This window comes from Haliaeetus albicilla, chromosome 3, assembly GCF_947461875.1.
Source record: "Haliaeetus albicilla chromosome 3, bHalAlb1.1, whole genome shotgun sequence".
NCBI lineage: Eukaryota > Metazoa > Chordata > Aves > Accipitriformes > Accipitridae > Haliaeetus > Haliaeetus albicilla.
Genome location: NC_091485.1, coordinates 45,560,282 through 45,578,280, shown reverse-complemented (window position 1 = coordinate 45,578,280; position 17,999 = coordinate 45,560,282). Strand labels below are relative to the sequence as shown.

At 47.5% G+C, this 17,999-nt stretch overlaps 1 protein-coding gene across 1 annotated transcript in view; it reads left to right on the top strand.

The window, feature by feature from the left end:
• Positions 1-14,991: 14,991 nt before the first annotated feature.
• TPD52 (tumor protein D52) overlaps positions 14,992-17,999 on the top strand; it is a 132,018-nt gene continuing 129,010 nt past the window's right edge. Inside the window, exon 1 of the mRNA XM_069779562.1 lies at positions 14,992-15,151. Within this exon, the coding sequence (XP_069635663.1) occupies positions 15,130-15,151 (22 nt within the window). The 5' untranslated portion in view covers positions 14,992-15,129. The remainder of the gene's footprint in view (positions 15,152-17,999) is intronic.

Here is a 17,999-nt window from a genome sequence, read left to right as displayed (position 1 = left end):
ACCCAACCAGGAAGACCGAGCGGATGAGGCCCTCTATAGACAGGAGCAACTTCAAAGGACTTCAACCACCCCAATATCTGTTGGAGGGACAACATGGCAGGGCATAAGCAATCCAGGAGGTTGCTGGAATGTGTTGATGACAACTTCCTTCTCCAAGTGATGGAGGAGCCAACGAGGAGAGGTGTTATGCTGGACCTTGTTCTCACCAACAGGGAGGGTCTGGTGGGGAATGTGAAGCTGAAGGGCAGCCTTGGCTGCAGTGACCATGAAATGGTGGAGTTCAAGATCCTTAGGGCAGCGAGGAGGGCACACAGCAAGCTCGCTACCCTGGCCTTCAGGAGAGCAGACTTTGGCCTCTTCAGGGATCTGCTTGGTAGAGTACCATGGAATACAGCCCTGGAGGGAAGAAGGGCCCAAGAAAGCTGTTTAATATTCAAGAATCACCTCCTCCAAGCTCAGGAGCAATGCATCCCAACAAAGAGGAAGTAAGACAAAAATGCCAGGAGGCCTGCATGGATGAACAAGGAGCTCCTGGACAAACTCAAACTCAAAAAGGAAGCCTCCAGAGGGTGGAAGCAAGGACAAGTAGCCTGGGAGGAATATAAAGAAATCATCCGAGCAGCCAGAGATCAGGTTAGGAAAGCCAAAGCCCTGATTGATAGAATTAAATCTGGCCAGGGACATCAAGGGCAACAAGAAAAGCTTCTGTAGGTACATCAGTGTTAAAAGGAAGACTAGGCAAAATGTGGGCCCTTTCCAGAAGGAGATGGGACACCTGGTTACCCAGGACATGGAGAAGGCTGAGGTACTCAACAACTTTTTTGCCTCAGTCTTCATCTGCAAGTGCTCCAGCTATACCGCAGAAAGCAAAGGCAGGGACTGGGAGAATGAATGAAGAACTGCCCATTGCAGGAGAAGACCAGGTTCAAGACCACCTAAGGAACTTGAAAGTGCACAAGTCCATGGGACCTGATGAGATGCATCCATGGGTTCTGAGAGAACTGGTGGATGAAGTGCCTAAGCCCCTATCCATCATATTTGAGAAGTCATGGCAGTCTGGTGAAGTGCCCACTGACTGGAAAAGGGGAAACATAACCCCCATTTTTAAAAAGGAAATAAAGGAAGACTACAGGCCCATCAGTCTCACCTCTGTGCCCAGCAAGATCATGGAGTGGGTCCTCCTAGAAACTATGCTAGGGCACATAGAAAATAAGGAGGTGATTGGTGACAGTCAACATGTCTTCACTAAGGGCAAATCGTGCCTGACAAATTTGGTGGCCTTTTAGGATGGGGTTACAGTGTTGGTGGACAAGGGAAGAGCAACAGACATCATCTACCTGGACTTGTGCAAAGCATTTGACACTGTCCTGCACAATATCCTTGTCTCTAAATTGGAGAGATGTGGATTTGACAGATGGACCACTCAGTGGGTAAGGAATTGGCTGGATGGTCACACTCAAAGACTTGCAGTCAATGGCTTGATGTCCAAGTGGAGAGCAGTGATGAGTGGTGTTCCTCAGGGGTCAGTGCTGTTTAACATCTTTGTCAGTGACAGGGACAGTGGGATTGAGTGCATCCTCAACAATTTTGCTGACAACACCAAGCTGTGTGGTTAGGTCGACACGCTGGAGGGAAGGGATGCCATCCAGAGGGAACCCTGATAGGCTCGAGAAGTGGGCCCATGTGAACCTCATGAAGTTCAACAGGGCCAAGTTCAAGGTCCTGCACCTGGGTCGGGGCAATCCCAAGCACAAATACAGGCTGGGCGATGAGTGGATTGAGAGCAGCCCTGCAGAGAAGGACTTTGGGGTGTTGGTTGATGAGAAGCTCAACATGACCCAGCACTGTGCGCTTGCAGCCCAGAAAGCCAACCGTATCCTGGGCTGCATCAAAAGAAGTGTGACCAGCAGGTTGAGGGAGATGATGCTCTCCCTCTGCTCCACAATTGTGAGACCCTTCCTGGAGTACTGTGTTTAGCTCTGAGGCTTGAAGTGAGTCCAGAGGAGGGCCACAAAGATGATCAGAGGGCTGGAGCACCTCTTCCATGAAGACAGGCTGAGAGAGTTGGGGTTGTTCAGCCTGGAGAAGAGAAGGCTCAGGGGACACCTTATAGCAGCCTTCCAGTACTTAAAGGAGGCCTACAGGGAAGATGGGGAGGGATTCTTTATCAGGGCATGTAGTGATAGGATGAGGGGTAACGGTTTTAAACTGAAAGAGGTTAGATTTAGATTAAGTATTAGGAAGAAGTTTTTCACTGAGGGTGGTGATGCACTGGAATAGGTTGCCCAGAGAGGTTGTGGCTGGCCCATCCCTGGAAGTGTTCAAGGCCAGGTTGGATGGGGCTTTGAGCAACCTGGTCTAGTGGAAGGTGTCCCTGCCCATGGCAGGGGGGTTGGAACTAGATGATTTTTGAAAGTCCCTTCCAACCCAAAGCATTCTGTGTTTCTATGATTAATCGGAGTTTTTCTGCCTCTTTTCATAGGCACTACCATTTGTATAGAAGAATGGGGAAGGAGACCTTGCTCCGTAGGCATTTCCTTCCAGTGCTGCTGGATCTGGCCCCAGAACTGTTGTGCAGAGCCATTCCTCGGGGTCTCTGTGCAGTGAACTTTGAAGGGGCAAGGGAAGCTGCCAGGCTGCCTATCCACTTCAAGCCTATCTGAGATAGGCTCACTCGGCATTAAAGCCACACTAAGAGCATGGCCCCTCCACACAGTCCAGATAAGGTGGCAGATGTGTTTAGTAGCGGGACCAATATTAACAATAACATGTATTTTGTGGGGATTTTTTTGCCAAGGATGGACTAGCTCCTCTAAATGGATTACTTTAATCTACAAGGATAACCCCCTGGGTTTTCACGCTCACTGCAAAGAAGAGTGAGCAGTATGTTAAAAAGCTCTTCCTGGTAGCTTATCTAAACCTGTCTTCTCCTAATCCCTCAGTTTTAGTCTTGAAATTAAAATACACTTGCATTGTCCTTTTATCATGAAGTCACTCAGTAATTAGCCTGCTGAAGATTTGGGGAAAATTTTAATTCACTCTAATGACATACAGTTCTCTTCTGACTGCTGTCTGTCCAAGGGGATTAGGAGAAGGTGGAGAAAATGATGTTTCTAAATGGGGATGGAAAAACTGAGCCTCCTTGCCAGGGTGCTAGGCACATCCCCTTCTGGAGCATAGCTGGCTGCGTCCAAGGTCGGTTCCTCCACTGATAAGGGCTGTTGTGAAGAAACACAGAAGCGAAGGCTTGCTCCTCCCGCCTCGTGGGAGCTGCTTCTTAGTGGAGGCTTTACCCCTGGCCCCCACCCTGTGCTACATCGCTGCTGTGCCGCAGTGATGGCCGTGCCCTGGCTCCTGCTGTCGCAGTTCTGACCCTGACCCAGCTCCACTGCCTCAGCTTCCCAGCTCGCCCCTGGACATGTCTTGCTGCTGTGGACATCCTTGGTGACCACCCGGCTGTGTCTGACCCCAGTCACTGCCCCAGGCCTGATCCTGCTCCAGACTGGCTGCTCGGCATCCTGGCACCTGGTCCGTGAGGGCTCTGCCCCACTGGCTGTGCTGCCATGGGGCAGCACCGAGGCCCTTGTGGCACCCCAACTCACTTTTGGCTTTCCAGAGAAGGATTTAATCCAATTCACTATTATTCCCTCCAATTCAAAACCCAAGGGAGACTGAATTAGCCTTGTGTGGCCACGTGATGAAGCTGTTTCTGCCCAGCTCGTTATTTCCAATGAGTAATAGCAGATTTGTCAATATTTATACTGCATCCTCAGTACAAGTCAGCTTGTTTAAGCTGAAGTCAATATAAACTATACTGATTCATGCTGGCTGAAAAATCTGTCCACATTTTCTAAACACTTCAGTCGAGTTAAAATCCCTGCATCTTTAGAACAAGAGATATCTTGTGTTAATATCTCTGTGTTAATATTTTCCCATTATGTAGATCAGAGACTTGTGGAAATGACATTAGCACTTTCCTTCAGTGCCATTTACAGCTTTTAACAGCTTCCTGACATTGATAAAGCGTGTTATGAAAAGCAGAGTCAGCAGGCTGAAGACACAGACTGAGTTACGTTTTTATTAAAAGTATTATTCAGCTGTCACACAATGTCACATGTAAATATCCTCATGAGCTTCTAGTGAAGCAATGTCATATATGCAAACGGTCTCTGTTTCCACTGTTGCCTTTGCAGTGGCTGTAAGGATACCATGCCAGTGGAGAGAGAATGGTATGGGGGCCCTGAAACTCAAATCCACCCCTCCTGGTTTGTGGGTGACCGACCCTGGGCAAAGGCACAGTATATCTGAATTTCCAAGCTGTGTGAGAGCGGTGTTACCTTGCAAAGGGGTATATCAAATACTAAGCAAATATTTAGAGCCACTATTTTCACTCCATTTCTCATGTGAATAAATGCTCTCAGGTTGACCTGCTTTATAAAATTAAACTCTGAACTCAGTTGTGATGTATTATGTGGAGATTACTCAGACATCTCCCATTGCAGTCTGTACATCATGAAAAGATACCTCTTTGCATACTGGACTCACCACCAAAGACATGTCTCCTGGAGGTACACCCTGACTAGTTCAGGGACTGATGATGTGTAGCTGTGCAAGCCTGGGACTCATGCTGCTGTCTGTGTTTATGCTGCTCCTTGGGTAGATTTTACAACCTGCAATTCAATTCCTTGCTCTACAGCTACATTACTGAAAATCCCAAAGCTAGGTGCTATAGAGCTGACCTGGAGCCACTGCAGTGATGGGGCACAGCAGGTCCTTCAGGCTGCTGTGATACAACAGGGTGACAGACAACAAAAGGCACAGCAATAGTGTATGATGATTGACTGGGCCTGCAAAATACATTTCCGTTTGAATCTGGCATTGTTTTGTCAGTAGAGATAATAGCAATAAGCTTGTGGGAGTAATCTAAAAATGGTAACTGGAAAATGAGTTCCAAGAACAAGGCATCAGACCTGTGGTGAGCAGGTCTTGCAGCTTGATGTGTGAGTCATAGCATTGGGTGATTTTTCTCTAAGTCCCATTGTGTCCCAGTTCTTGATTATGTATGGCAATCGCCTTGATTTTTCTTCTTCTTTTCTTTATGGAGTAGAGGTAATTAAGCTGTTTTGACTCTAATGTACACACAATCTAGACAAGGACAGCACTGTGTCATAAAAAATTCCCAGGGGGCAGAAAGATGAGTCTGAGGACATGATCAGTGTGCTCCCTCAAGCTTCTGGATTGGAAAAGAAAGTGAAAAGAAGCAGAATTATATCAAACACCTTTTTTTAAGCCATTTTAATGATTTGGGGAGACTTTATCCTGTCTTCAACAGTGGCAATAAGAAGGTGGCTATTTAGGGAGAGCGCATGAGCCTGGCCACTTTGCACTGCTCACTCGTGCAGCACGTGCAAGTACATTAAGGCTGTGAAAGGGCGCATTCTTGCCTTTTCCTTCTAGTATTTATAGTCCTGTTGTCCGTGAAGAAGAAAAGACAATGTAAATAAAGACAAGCCATGTAAGAAACCTTATGAGAAAGGAAGACTGTTGGAGATTTGTCGTCTTTTCTCTCCCACCAGAGCCACCTCAGGGTGCCTTCCTCGGGTTGCTGGTTGCACGGGTTGTTTCTGCCCTCTGGTCTGCTGTTCTCTCCTTTCCTCCTGCTCTGCCCTGGGTGAGGGATCCATATGGTTCGCAGGCTGGGAGGCTACAGGCAATGCATGATGAGCAGCAAGACGGGAATTCACTGTCAGCAGACCAGGCTGCTGAACTACAACCACTGTAAACATTCATTGCACAGCACCTGGAGGTGCTCTGGGGGGAAGCCCATAAACATCACATGGAAGGTACCAGTGTTTCCACTGGCTTTGATAAATGAGTATGTGTACCTTCTAAATGTTGTCCAATGACTGTGAGACAGCGTAATTGCAGTGAGGTGGCAGTTGCTACAGAAACGGGTCACTGGAAGAGCCAAGCAATTAGGCAAGTAAAAGCCAAGGAAATCATCCATGTGTAAACTGACTTCCTAAACATCCACACCTCCTCTTATTGTATGCATTTGTGTGCAGATAGATGGAGTGTATAAATAGGTGGAGTATTTATCATTAGCCAGTTTGAGATGTTCTTTTTTCAATTATTTTTTTTTTTAGTGAGTGTACATCCTCTTTAAAAATGAAAGAAATGACCACTTAGAGACAGAGGAAGCTTTGCTAAAAGGTCTGTCTTCCCCTGGCCTTATTTATTATTTAGTTCTTCAGCTGACGTATTTAATACTGGAAGGCACTTGGAGACTCTAGTTTGAAAGAAATATGCTGCACAAAAATCAAGCTTCCTCATAGGAGCAGGAAACATCTTCAAAAGTTAATTGCTTTTTCACAATTAAATAAACCTCTTTATTACTGCTCTGTTCAATAAGGAAAAAGAACATGCGGCATGTCTTTAATTTCTTCAGGATGCATGCTATATGGGTAGCCCGATTCCCCTCTCATTTTCTGTTTTGGCAACAGTGAAAACCTCACACCAGTGAGTTGACTCCGACTGTATCTATCTTGCTACACACAAGAAGAGAATTAGGCATGTTAACTGTGATATTTTCTCTTAATGCTGAAATTGACTGGAGACACAGAGCCACATACTGATTTACTTCATAAACCCTAAGGATAAGGCATTGAAGAGATGCAAAAGAAACATGGACTTTGTCCTAGGCTGTTTTAAGTTGACAGCAGTAGGTAATACATTAAGTGGAAAGCACACTGGAGACACCATTGTGTACTATCATCACAAGAGAAATAAAAATACAGAGTTCAGTGTTCAGAGAGAACAGCTGCAAATATTAGTTCTTCACCCAGGTTAGCAGGTACTGGCTCCAGGCTGAGCAACAAAACCATTCACATGCCTCTTTCCTTCACAGCAAAGCAAAATATTGCTCATAAAGCTACTATGAAGACCTTGATTAAATGATTAATTATCACAGACGTGTTAGGAAGTGAATTGCAGGACATGCTGCCTTATGGCTTTTGAGCTCACACACTCTTTTATACCCTCAAACTATGGCACCTCAAGATCTGGGTGTGTGTAGGGGGACTGTCATGCTTGTCTCCTGGTTGTGTGGAAGGGGGTACATACAAATCCTTTCAGCAGAGGAAGGAAGAACAGGCAGCCGGCTGTTTTCCGAGACCTCCTTACTGGTGCTGAGGATATTATTATTTATTGTGTTTTGCATGCTCCCAGGGCTTTACAGAACAGATTAAAATTTTGGCCTTGGTAGTAGTCCCTTAGTGCAGTGCAAAGCGGGTGGCATTAAGTGTAACATGTCACAGCTTTGAGCCAGGAGCCCAACACACCCACCTGGTAGAGGTTTAAAAGGACAAAGCTGTGACCAAAGTTCTGGCTTGCATTGTGGGGTCCTGCCCGTGGAAACGTGACCAAGATCTGCCAGCTGCCATCTTTGACTCTGAGGATGAGGGAAATAAGAATAACTGTGAGGTGGAGTGACCAAGTGTGCTCATGGCTGTGTGAGGGAGAAATGGAGCAGCTGGGACTTGATGCATATGCAAAAGAGGGCAAATGAGTGTGCACATGAGGGGCTGGATGGGTCCATAAATGGCTACATTACAGAGGGAGACATGGAGGTTAAACAAATACATATTGTAGCTCCATCCCCTGCTGTACTGCACACCAGGAGTTCTGGAAAGAGCTTTACATTATTTATCTTCCAGCCACTTCCAGTTAGCACCAAGAGGCAGTCACCCTGCAGTGTGGTACTTCAACATGCCTGCAATGACTTTCCTCCAAAATGGCAAAGGAAAGCCGTCTTACTAACAGCACGCTAGGAATGCTCCATGAAGGAAGCAGAGTCTGTACTGAAACCAAGTCTGGCTATTAATCGGATTCGTACCAGAAACTCAGACTGGTTATTTAGTGAAGTAATGGAAATGAAAAATGTCTAATGCAAAAATACATTTTTGGGAGAGTAGGGGGATTTTTCAGGCACAGAGGTTTCACAGCTATTCACCCAGTTTGCATTTGTGTGTCGATCTGGAGAGCTGCTGCTGCGGTGAGGACTGAGACTGGAGCTCCGACCGCAGCAACCGAGCCCATCTCGAGCTGAAAGAATGAGCTGAGAGACACAAATTTGGAACGAGGGTGTAAACATCTATACGTGGCCCAGCTAGTGCTGTAGGAGGGTGGGACACTACTCTAAGAGGCGTAAGTTCTCCTTTAGGTTACCTGTCAGAAAACTGCACGTACACTGCTTGTAATGGGCCAGCAGTGTTGCTTTATCGCAGCTTACACACACACCCTCTCAGCGATTACATGGGCAAATAAAGAACACCCTCATGCTTGTATTTAGCACAGGCACCACTGTATAATTCAGACACAGAATATACAGGCTTTTGCAAATGAAACAAGTACTGGGATTTTCTCTTTAATGGGAGAAAAAGTAAAACTGAAACCCGCTCAGGCGGGAGGGCAGGTGGCTGACTTTGCAGAACTGCAGCTGTGCCTCCTCGCTGCTGCTGAGCAGGGAAGTGGCTGCCCCATTTTTCAGAAGTTCTGGTGGAAGTTTAGGTTCCCTGAGAAATCCCATAAACTCTGCGCTGCTTTTAAACAAATAGATACATGTTAGGAAAAGAACAGAGAAGGCCTGCTTCATCAGTTTTGCTGTGGCTGAAATTGGAAGCATGGTCTGTCTTTGGGGAAATTTCAAGGCAGGACTTTTGCAAGGAGTTTCAGAGTGAGCTTTGTGAGATCAGGTAGAAACTATGTTAAGGAATGTAGCGTAGCTGGCTTCACAACCCTCTGAAGGAAAAGCTAACTTACATGAGTTATATCTGATTTGTGCATCTTGTGCGTTGGAAACATATTTCTAAGAGAGATGGAACTCTAAGTGATGGAACTGCCTACCGGCTGGCTAATGGCAGCAGGGAGTAGACAGTGTTACTAGTAAAAGATTAATGAGATGAATGAATCTTTAATCTCAGTGTTTATGGTCTAATTTGTTGCTCTTATTTTCACTTTACATTGGCTAGCTCAGTGAAATGCCTTATCAATGAAAACAGCAATATGCTTAGAAGCTTGAAACAACGATTATCTCTCTTCAAGATCCTAGATACTACATTATCAAGGAACTATGAGGCTTGACTTTTTGTTTGCAAAATAGGGAAGGAAAAAATGTCTACTGAGGGAATTTAAAGGCTGGAGTTCTATGGCTTGTGTCATGCAAGCAAGCAGGCTTTCGCAATAGTCTTTTTCTGCTTGTAAAATCGATAAACAATTTGCAGCAGTTTTAGTTAATTGGGTCATTGCTTTTTTCCTCCCTTGTAACCTTCTAATTTTACTCCTATATATTTCTTCTGGCTCCAGTTCTGGCTTTTTTTCGTCTGCTTCTAGCAAATTATAAATAATCTTTGTGTTTTGGTTTACCAGTAATGAAGTGGACCTAGTAATACCTAGTCATCTCACAAGAGTATACTGAAAGTTAACTAACAATTTGAAAAGCAATCCTAGATCCTCTGGTTCTTAATTACCATGTACAGCACTGCAGCCTTAAAAATAATTTAGTAATGAGTTACTGAAGACATGACCTCATTTTATTCCTAGTATCAATTTTTAGAATGTGAAAATGTTCCATTTAGTCCATTTTCTGGAATAGAGTATTTGTGACTGACTAATTAGCAGCAGTTAGTTGACATGGACGTAGTTTAGCTAAAGCTCTATCTACAGTATATTTACTACAGCAATAAAGGTTCTTGCTGCAGACGGTAATGCATGTGACAAAGAAAGGACTGTGCTCCCCAGTTGATATATTTATGTCATAACTAGAAACAGCTCGGAGGCTTGAGAACACTTTATCACATCATTCCTGGAGCTATAACTGAGCAAATGCTATCAAACGAAGCTGTGGTACAAAAGTAAGTAAGTAATGAGAAGTTAGAAACATTTCTTCTGCTCACAAAAGAAAGTAAGGAGCAGGGGTGGAAAACGTGGGGAGAAAAGGAGAAATACAAAGTATTCCTGGATATACGTGAGTTTTAGTAACTTTGCAGAGGGGAAAAGTAGTGACATTAACATCAAATCGATAGCTGCATTATATCATTGCCTTTCATGTGATGAAGCTTACAGCATTTGTGCATCTGTGTGCACATCTGTGCCGAATTTCTTCTATCTCATGCAAAATAAGCCTTGTTACGAGTTTTGGGGTCTTAATTACAGTAACCACGTAGGTACTCTTCCTTCATTCAGAAGTGACGAAATAACCAGCAAACAGACAAAATCCAAACCCATGGGGTGCTCTAGCTCTCCCTCTAGTGCCTCTGCAGCAGATTTAACATGGGGTTTGAATTTTTTTTTTTTTTAATTTTTTTATTTTTACACCCCCCCCCCCCATGTCTATTTATCCCACACTTGCTAGCAGCTGTATAGAGTGGGTGTCAAATGCTGCTACAGGTGGGAGGCATGAACTCCCAGCTAACAGCCTTTTGCATGCACCCAGTCGAATTAGTTACAGGAAACAAGCTTCATGTAGGTGGGTGTAGTGAGGGCTGGTCCTTTGATGGAAGTTTTAGTTCCTGTAAGAATTTTGGGATTTGGTCCGGGACAAATAACTGTCTTACAGCTAGATGACCACTGTGCAATGCTCATGGAAGCTTCTCCATGGTGGACTACGCGGCTGAATACCTCCAGGTTCTTTTGGAGGCATCTCCGACAGCTCTGCCCTAAATTTATCAACAGCCAAATGATTAGAACTGTGCGGTAATTCTCTTCTAAAGCATTTAACCAATTCAGAGTTTAACTCCCACTTGCAAAAGTGACCTTGGAGACACTCTGGCATTTAAAGAGGTAGAAAGGCACCCACAGATGTTTTCATGTAGCTTGTGGTGAGGCAGGAGCCTATGGGATTTTAGAATCCCACTAGGCATCTCCTTATCTATTCCAGTGCATACATAGGGATTATCTTTACCTGTAGATGCTGAGGTGTAAAGGATTTATTTTCCACAAAAGGCTTTTAGCAGGAAATACGTGAGCCAAAATTATAGACTCTTTGACTTGCCAGTCAGCTGATACCCAGCTTTAAAGAGGCACTTGCATGTTCCATGTCTCTTTTTGACAGTACAGTTAATTGGGCACAGGCAATTCTGCTTTTAGGGATTTCTAATGCTGCCTCAGGTGGGACATACTGCATAGGATTTCTGACCCAATGTATGCTTCTCTTTGGCTGCTAGGACTTTGATCCAGTAACTGCTTTCAGGGTATGCCTGGTGCATCAGGTAATAACACAGAGGGAGTGAGTGTGCTTGCTTCTCTGTTTTCCCCTAATATCCCACTGATATTCACCTAGGATATGGCAAATATAGCTTCATTGAGTAGCTACAGTTTTTACTTACCCATGATGCTGATGGTTCAGTATGTACTCATCTCCCTTGCTGAAGGGGTTTTGAATTTGCACTTTGCAGGAGAGTGCCCAAGTCTGCAGGTTATGAAGAAGGGGCTACCAGGTAAGCCAGACAGAGGTGTGAATACCACCCTGCCGTCAGGGCTGTCGTGTGGGGAGGAAAAAAAACCAAACCCCTCTGTGTTTAACTCTGCCACACTGAGAATTTAATAATGTCCTTAGAGGAACGCAGCTGAGTGACTAGACTTTTCTCTCACTAAAATGTAATGTCAGACTCTTTTGATCCCGTGAACTATTTTTCATGCACAGTGGAACAGTTTCCATTGGAGGAACTGAACGTCTTCCTACCCCACGGCAGGGTGCTTCCCACTGAGCTTGGAACAGGTTTATGGGAGATAAGAGCTTAATTCCCTGCCTAGAAGAGGGAGTTGAACTCAGGTTTAAGTTAACAAAATCCTTCTAGATGCTGACTTATAAAGGAGCCAAGCTGACGGTGCTCTTTTGCTGGATTTTGCAATAAAATGTTGGATGTGTTCCTTAGGAAGCATTTCTCCCAGAAGGTGACTTAAGGCTGTGAATGAATGGAGGACATTTTGTGCCAAGTGAAGTACTACAACCCTGGCAAGGCAAAGGAATCGGAACAGATTTCTTCAGCACTTTCTAGTGCTGAGGTTATGTGGCCTACATGATTCAGGTCTAAAATGCTTTGGGACTTCGCGCTCTTGGTAGACACAGCCCACTCAGCATACTTACAGTTGTACAGTCTTGTTTGTGTTTGCCATTAGATCAGCATAACAGCTACCCTGAACTAGTATAACCTCTCATCATCCGATTCAGCTCTGTGCACATAGGAAGCTATCCATTTGGAGGTAATTGCATTTGTAACTATGGCAGGAAAGCTAAAGGGCAGCAAGGTTCTTTGAAAAATAATTAGTTGTCTTAAATCTCGATTCTTCAATGACCTTGGCAGTATTAATTCTCTGAAACCTTGGCCTTTATTCACTTCTGACTGCCTTGCCTGTTATTTGCAATAAACATCTGATCTAGGGGGAATATATTTTAAAACTGGGCCCTGACTCCACGGTGGGAGATCTGGCCTGTCTGTACAGCAGAGCACTGGGAAGGCTCAAGTGTTGTGAGTGTGAAATGAAACGTGGCATACAGCTATAACGTGAGCTGCTTCTGCTTTTGCTGCTCTAGTCGTATTCCCATACAATGAATGTCCCTTGCACAGGACAGGCTCAGTCCCACTCAGGACAAAGTATTTTGAAGTCCTGCATTTAGGTGGGTAGTCCCAAGTTCAAATAGGCTTGCCTTCTATACATGTACATGTTTGTTTTTATTTTTATAACTGACTGGAGGAAACAAGAAGTCACAGGCACAATGCTCAGTAGCTCAGTACACCCCTAGTCCCATTGTCCTTTGCTTTTGTCCTTTTTCATAAAGACAACAAAACCTTTAGGACAGATTTAGTCTTCTCAGTTCATGTGTTTATAGTTTACGATCATAATTGGAGCCCGTAGGCAATATTCATACTACTTTTAATAGGCATCGGTTTGAGTAGCAGATGCTCATTACAACGATTCCATCTCCTCGCTAGTCAGGGCTATGTGTAAGACTGGAATATGTCGTTGTATTTGGAGAGGGTAGGTTTTGAGTGTCTCTCTTGCATCTAAAATCTTTCTGGACAGGACAGCTGGGGACCTGGTTGGGATCCGATCCCACAGGTAGCCCCATTGCCACTTTGAGTGGGCCACAGCTGCTAGGGAAATCGAACTGCAGAATGCCTAAGGGGACTGGGAAGGGGGGATTTCTAAACTTAGGCACCGAGTTCAGCAAAATGGGTGCAAGATCGCATACATTAAGGCTACACTTGCATTGAACAGGTCATTCCTCAGCCGGGTGGGTGGTGAGCGAGTCAGCAGTGGTCCACTCCACTCAGACTCAGGTGGGCTGGTGGAAGTGTCACTGGCAGAGGGTACCAAATCAGCTCTCCAGGTAATACTCCTTCCCTGATGGCTAGCTCTTGCTTTTGGGGATGGGCTGGTGAAGTATCTCTGCTCCTAAAAGAAGCAGTGAGATGCTTCACCGCTCTGCAGGTTCGTTCCTGACAGGCATTTCAGCACTGCCAGGGCCGCTGCTAGTGTGAAGTAGCTGCAAAGAGGGACAAATTTTAATGCCGTTGATATTCTTTCACTGTGACTACAGATCATGTATCACATATCAGCTGCTCAGTGGGAAAGCTTGGGACTTCAAGTGTAGCACTGTGGGAAAAAATCTGTATTTTTTTTTTTTAAAAGCAGATGTACCTTCTCAAATATCTATTTGAGTTTATATTTTGAAACAGTTATAAAATGCAACTGAGATATGTGGGATGAGCTTGTGGTGAGAATCATATATTTGAACAAATTAATTGCTGTGCTATGAGATGAAACAAGGTATAAACATTCAGGGATATATTCTGATCTACTTGCTATTTTTATGGCACCATTGTAACAACCTCCTGCTGCAGCTATGCAGATCCCAGAATATAAGCAAGCGCTCCTTTACCCTAGCAAAAGTTCACGTTCCTCAGCTGCCTTGTAGATTGAAAAAAACCTGGATTTGCTGCTGCTGTTTGTTACCCAAAGCAAGGACACCCTGAGTTGGCACCTCCTGACTCCCTATTGTGCTCTGCTTTAGCATGTGACCGTGCACGCTGAACGCTGGTGACAATTTGGCTATTCACGCAGCCCCACGCCGCGGAGGCCTTGCCGCTCGCTCTGCGCAAACATCGATCTTTTCGAGCAAACAAATTCATAGATGTCAAGGCCGGGGATTTGACAAGGGTGGAGTAAAAGAGCCATTTGGTAGCTTGATATCCTTGGCAGTCTTGTAAAGCAGCTTGCTGGGCAAACGGTGTAACGAAAACTTCTCTGCGCTTAACGTTGTTGTAATAGAAAGAGCTCAGCTTGCAGCCGGGAGACTCGGTGGCGGTTTTCTTCCCAACCGTTGAAGTCTCCTTAACGCAGCCACGAGGCACCGGCTTGCCGGGCGTAAGCGCTAGCGAGTCTCGCAGGGGAGTCTCCACCGCCAGCAGACTCCCAGTTCATCGCCGCAGCGCGGTGCAGCCTGCGAGGGCGCGCACGGCGGACCGAGCGGGGAGAACGGCCGGCCGCGGCCCGCCAGGAAGCGCCCCAGCCCCACAGCTGGGTCCCTTCAGCCGCCGGCCTTCACGCAGCCTCCGCCTGCTCGTCTGAGTTAATTCGTTACGGGCGGCGGGTCCTTCTCGTCTCGCCTCCTCCGGGCCGCGCAGGGCTGCGTGAAGGGACGGCGACGGCCGCCCGCTCGACGGGCAGGGGCTCGAGCCCGGGGAAGGCGCCGCGGCCGCAGGAGCGGGGGCTGCGGTGGGACAGGGCCCCCGAGGCCAGCTTTAGGGCTCCCGCTACCGGAGGTAAAAGCGCTGCCCTCACTCAGCGCGAAGACCCGATGCGCCGTGGGTTCGTTCGGCTGGTTCTGAGCTCTTCAGCTCTGCAACGCGAAAACTGGGCCGACGGGCCCGGACCCCGACCCCGGCCCCGGGCGACCGCCCTCACCTGGGAGGGGCGGGGCGGGCCAGCTGACTGACGTGCGGCGGCCCCGCCCCGCCCCGCCAGCGCGGGCGGTGCCTCCGCTGCCAACCAGCAGCCGGCGGGGGGAGGTGGCGGTTGCCGAGCCGAGCCGAGGCCAGGAGAGCCGGGACCGGCGCCGGGGCCGCCATGGAACCCCCGAGGGACCAAGGTAGAGCCGGGGGGGCGGCTGTCGCTGCGCCTCGCCTCGCCTCCTCTCAGGCAGCCGCGGGTGGCGGTGCCAGGCGCTGCCGTGCGGCGGGGGGACGGCGGTTCCTCTCGCAGCCCTTCCGCCGCCGGCACGCCCGGCCCGGCCCGGCCCTGCCCTGCCCTGCCCTGCCCTGCCCTGCTCTGCCGAGCCCGCGGCGGGCCCGGCCGGGCGCACCCTTTCCGCGGGGACGGGGGGGGGGAGATCCCCTCACGAGGTAACAGCTCCCGTGGCGGGCGTGAGGGGGTCCACGGCGAGAGCGGAGCGCCGCCGGCTGAGGTAGCTCCGCTGGAGCCCGGGGCCGGTGCGGGAGCGGGTCCCGCCGGCCTGTGGCGAGGCTGCGCCTCCCGTCGCGCCGTCGGCTCGGGAAATGCGGAACCGGGGGGGCGGATGCTGGCCTCGGGGCGGGCGGCAGAGCCCGGGGCGGCCCCGTCCGAGTCCGTCCGTGTCCCGTCCCGTGTCCCCCCCCCCCCCCCGCCTCCGTGGGTGCCGCCATTCGGCGGGCGCGGGCAGTAAATCCCGACCTTCCCACGGCGGGTGGGGGGGAGCATGAACTTCGTTCTCACCCTGGAGCGTTTTCATTTTACGAGCGTGCAACTTTCGATTAACCAGCGCTGTTCGGAGGGTTGATTCGCTCTTGGTTGTCTCCATCCCGGGGCTGCTCGGCAGCTGGCAGCTCCGTTTTGGCAGCTGCCCCTCGGCTCCTGAGCGGTCGTGGGGGTGGCACCTCCGGGCTGTCGCCTGCGTGGGGCTGTGGGCTTCGGAAGGCGGTGGTGCTTCACCGGTGCGCGTTTTGCCTGGGGAGGAGTGTTGTCCTAGCTGCCGCGGTTGCCACGCTCTTCCTAAAACTTTGTGGTTTACTTAAAACAAAAAAAAAAACCCAACCTTGGGACTGCTGCCCAGGAGAGCAGTTGGTGCCTTGATGAGGGCTGACCTGGATGCAGACAAAGCAGGATCTCTTGCTGTAAAAGCTTCTCCCACAAAGATATATTATGTATGTTCTACCGATCCATATATCAGTTGGAGTCTTTTATACGGTGTAGTACGGAACTACACACCAGCTGCTTTCCACCAGACAAAGTAAGGCAGGCCGGGGTCCATAAGCTACTTGGAGTAAGCTGGTAGGGCTGCTCGGCCCAGCTCAGCATCTGCACCTGCACCCTTGGACTGATTTCATTCAGTGTTTTCCTGCTGAGCGTCCACGGGACGGTAGGAAGTATTCACTTGTGGCAGCAGTGGTGTTGAAAGCACACGAGGTGCTGGGAGTGTAACCCCTGACTCTGTGGGGTCAAGCTCTCTACTCTGCCAGGTTCAGGTGCCAACCTTGATCAGTCCGTGCACTCGTTTAAGTGTTTTGAGGCTGCTATAGTACACTTGTACAATTAGCAATGACTTCTGAGTTTCTCTGTATGTAGAGAAAAGGGCAAGTTATCTTTGCCGGAGCAGAAGATAATCTGGTGAGGGGCTGAACCTCTTCAGGGAGGTTCTTTCAACCATTCTGAAGTCCTATGTCTGCCTTCAATATATATAAATTAAAAAAAAACAAACCAAAAAACCCATAAAAAAACAACAAACCAAACCAAACAAAAAAACCCCAAACCCTATTCTTGGGGACTAACAAACAGAACTGTTCAGCCAGAAAACAGCACAACTGTCAGTTGGATCAGAATTTTAATTCCAACTGCAGGAGTGTTAACACAGATTTTGGTATTTGTCCTGAAGTTCTTTCTTTGTGTTCGAGCCTATTAAAAGGCAAACACCTTTATTGCAACTGCAGGGTCTTGAACAACTTCCAATGGAAAAGGAGAGTGAAATACTGTGATCTTTTGAAAAGCTTTAGTGACAGTGCTGACACTTTCTAGAGGCTTGTTTTGCTACTGAACTAATTTTTGTGTAAATACTGCTTTGTATGAAGAGGGTACTGCACCTCAGGTTGTATATCAGAATAGTGTATCTAGTGTGACGTAAGTGAGTGTTACGGAGCAAACATGGCGCAACACCTTCTTCCTCTGCCTTCTTTTTGGAGGTTATTATGCTATTTTTCTCTTCTGGGTGAGGTAAAGACCTGGAGGTACAGCAGGAAAATCTAGAACAGCCAATATACTTGTGCTTGTTCAATTAATGGCTTCTAATACCCTGCTAGTTAGCCTTCAAAGACCCATCTTCCTGGCAAACTGGCGTGCTTGCATTGGAAATTGTGCTTGATGATACGGTATTACTCACCAAAGCCACGTACTTGGCTAAAATCCAGTCTGCCAGGTCCTGTCTCTGGGGCTGGCTTCAACATCCTGGATTGCCTCCTCTAACGAGAAATTAATTTGTTTAAAAGTGTGAGTCAGAGGTTGTACTTTTCATTGTTACGATGACAGCTTTCTCAGCTAGCGAAAGTTAGGAGGTGGGAGGAAAATCTAGGTTATAGTTAAGACTGCAGCCAGAGTAGACAAGGCTAATCCTCCAGGTGTATAATGTGTTTAAGTCTTCCCTCTCTCGTAATGGCAGCAGTCCTTAAAGGGTTGTTACTAGCCTACCATCGGCAGCATCAGAGCCATTGAGCAATCTTTCACTTGAAGTGTCTTTGTTTTCAGTGAAGGGATGTTTGGCCTGGCTGTATCCTTCTACATGGTGCTCAGTGCACTCCAACTGCTCTGGAAAGCTTGGGCTACAAGCGCTTGGGGTCTCTTGCTCTGTGACTACAAGCACCAAAGCAGTAGTGTCGGCTCAAGCCAAATGGATATAATATTATCCCGAGATGAGGAGTCCCTTGTTCTATTGCTTTGCGTTAAGCTGCCATGAATAAAAATCTGGTCTTTCA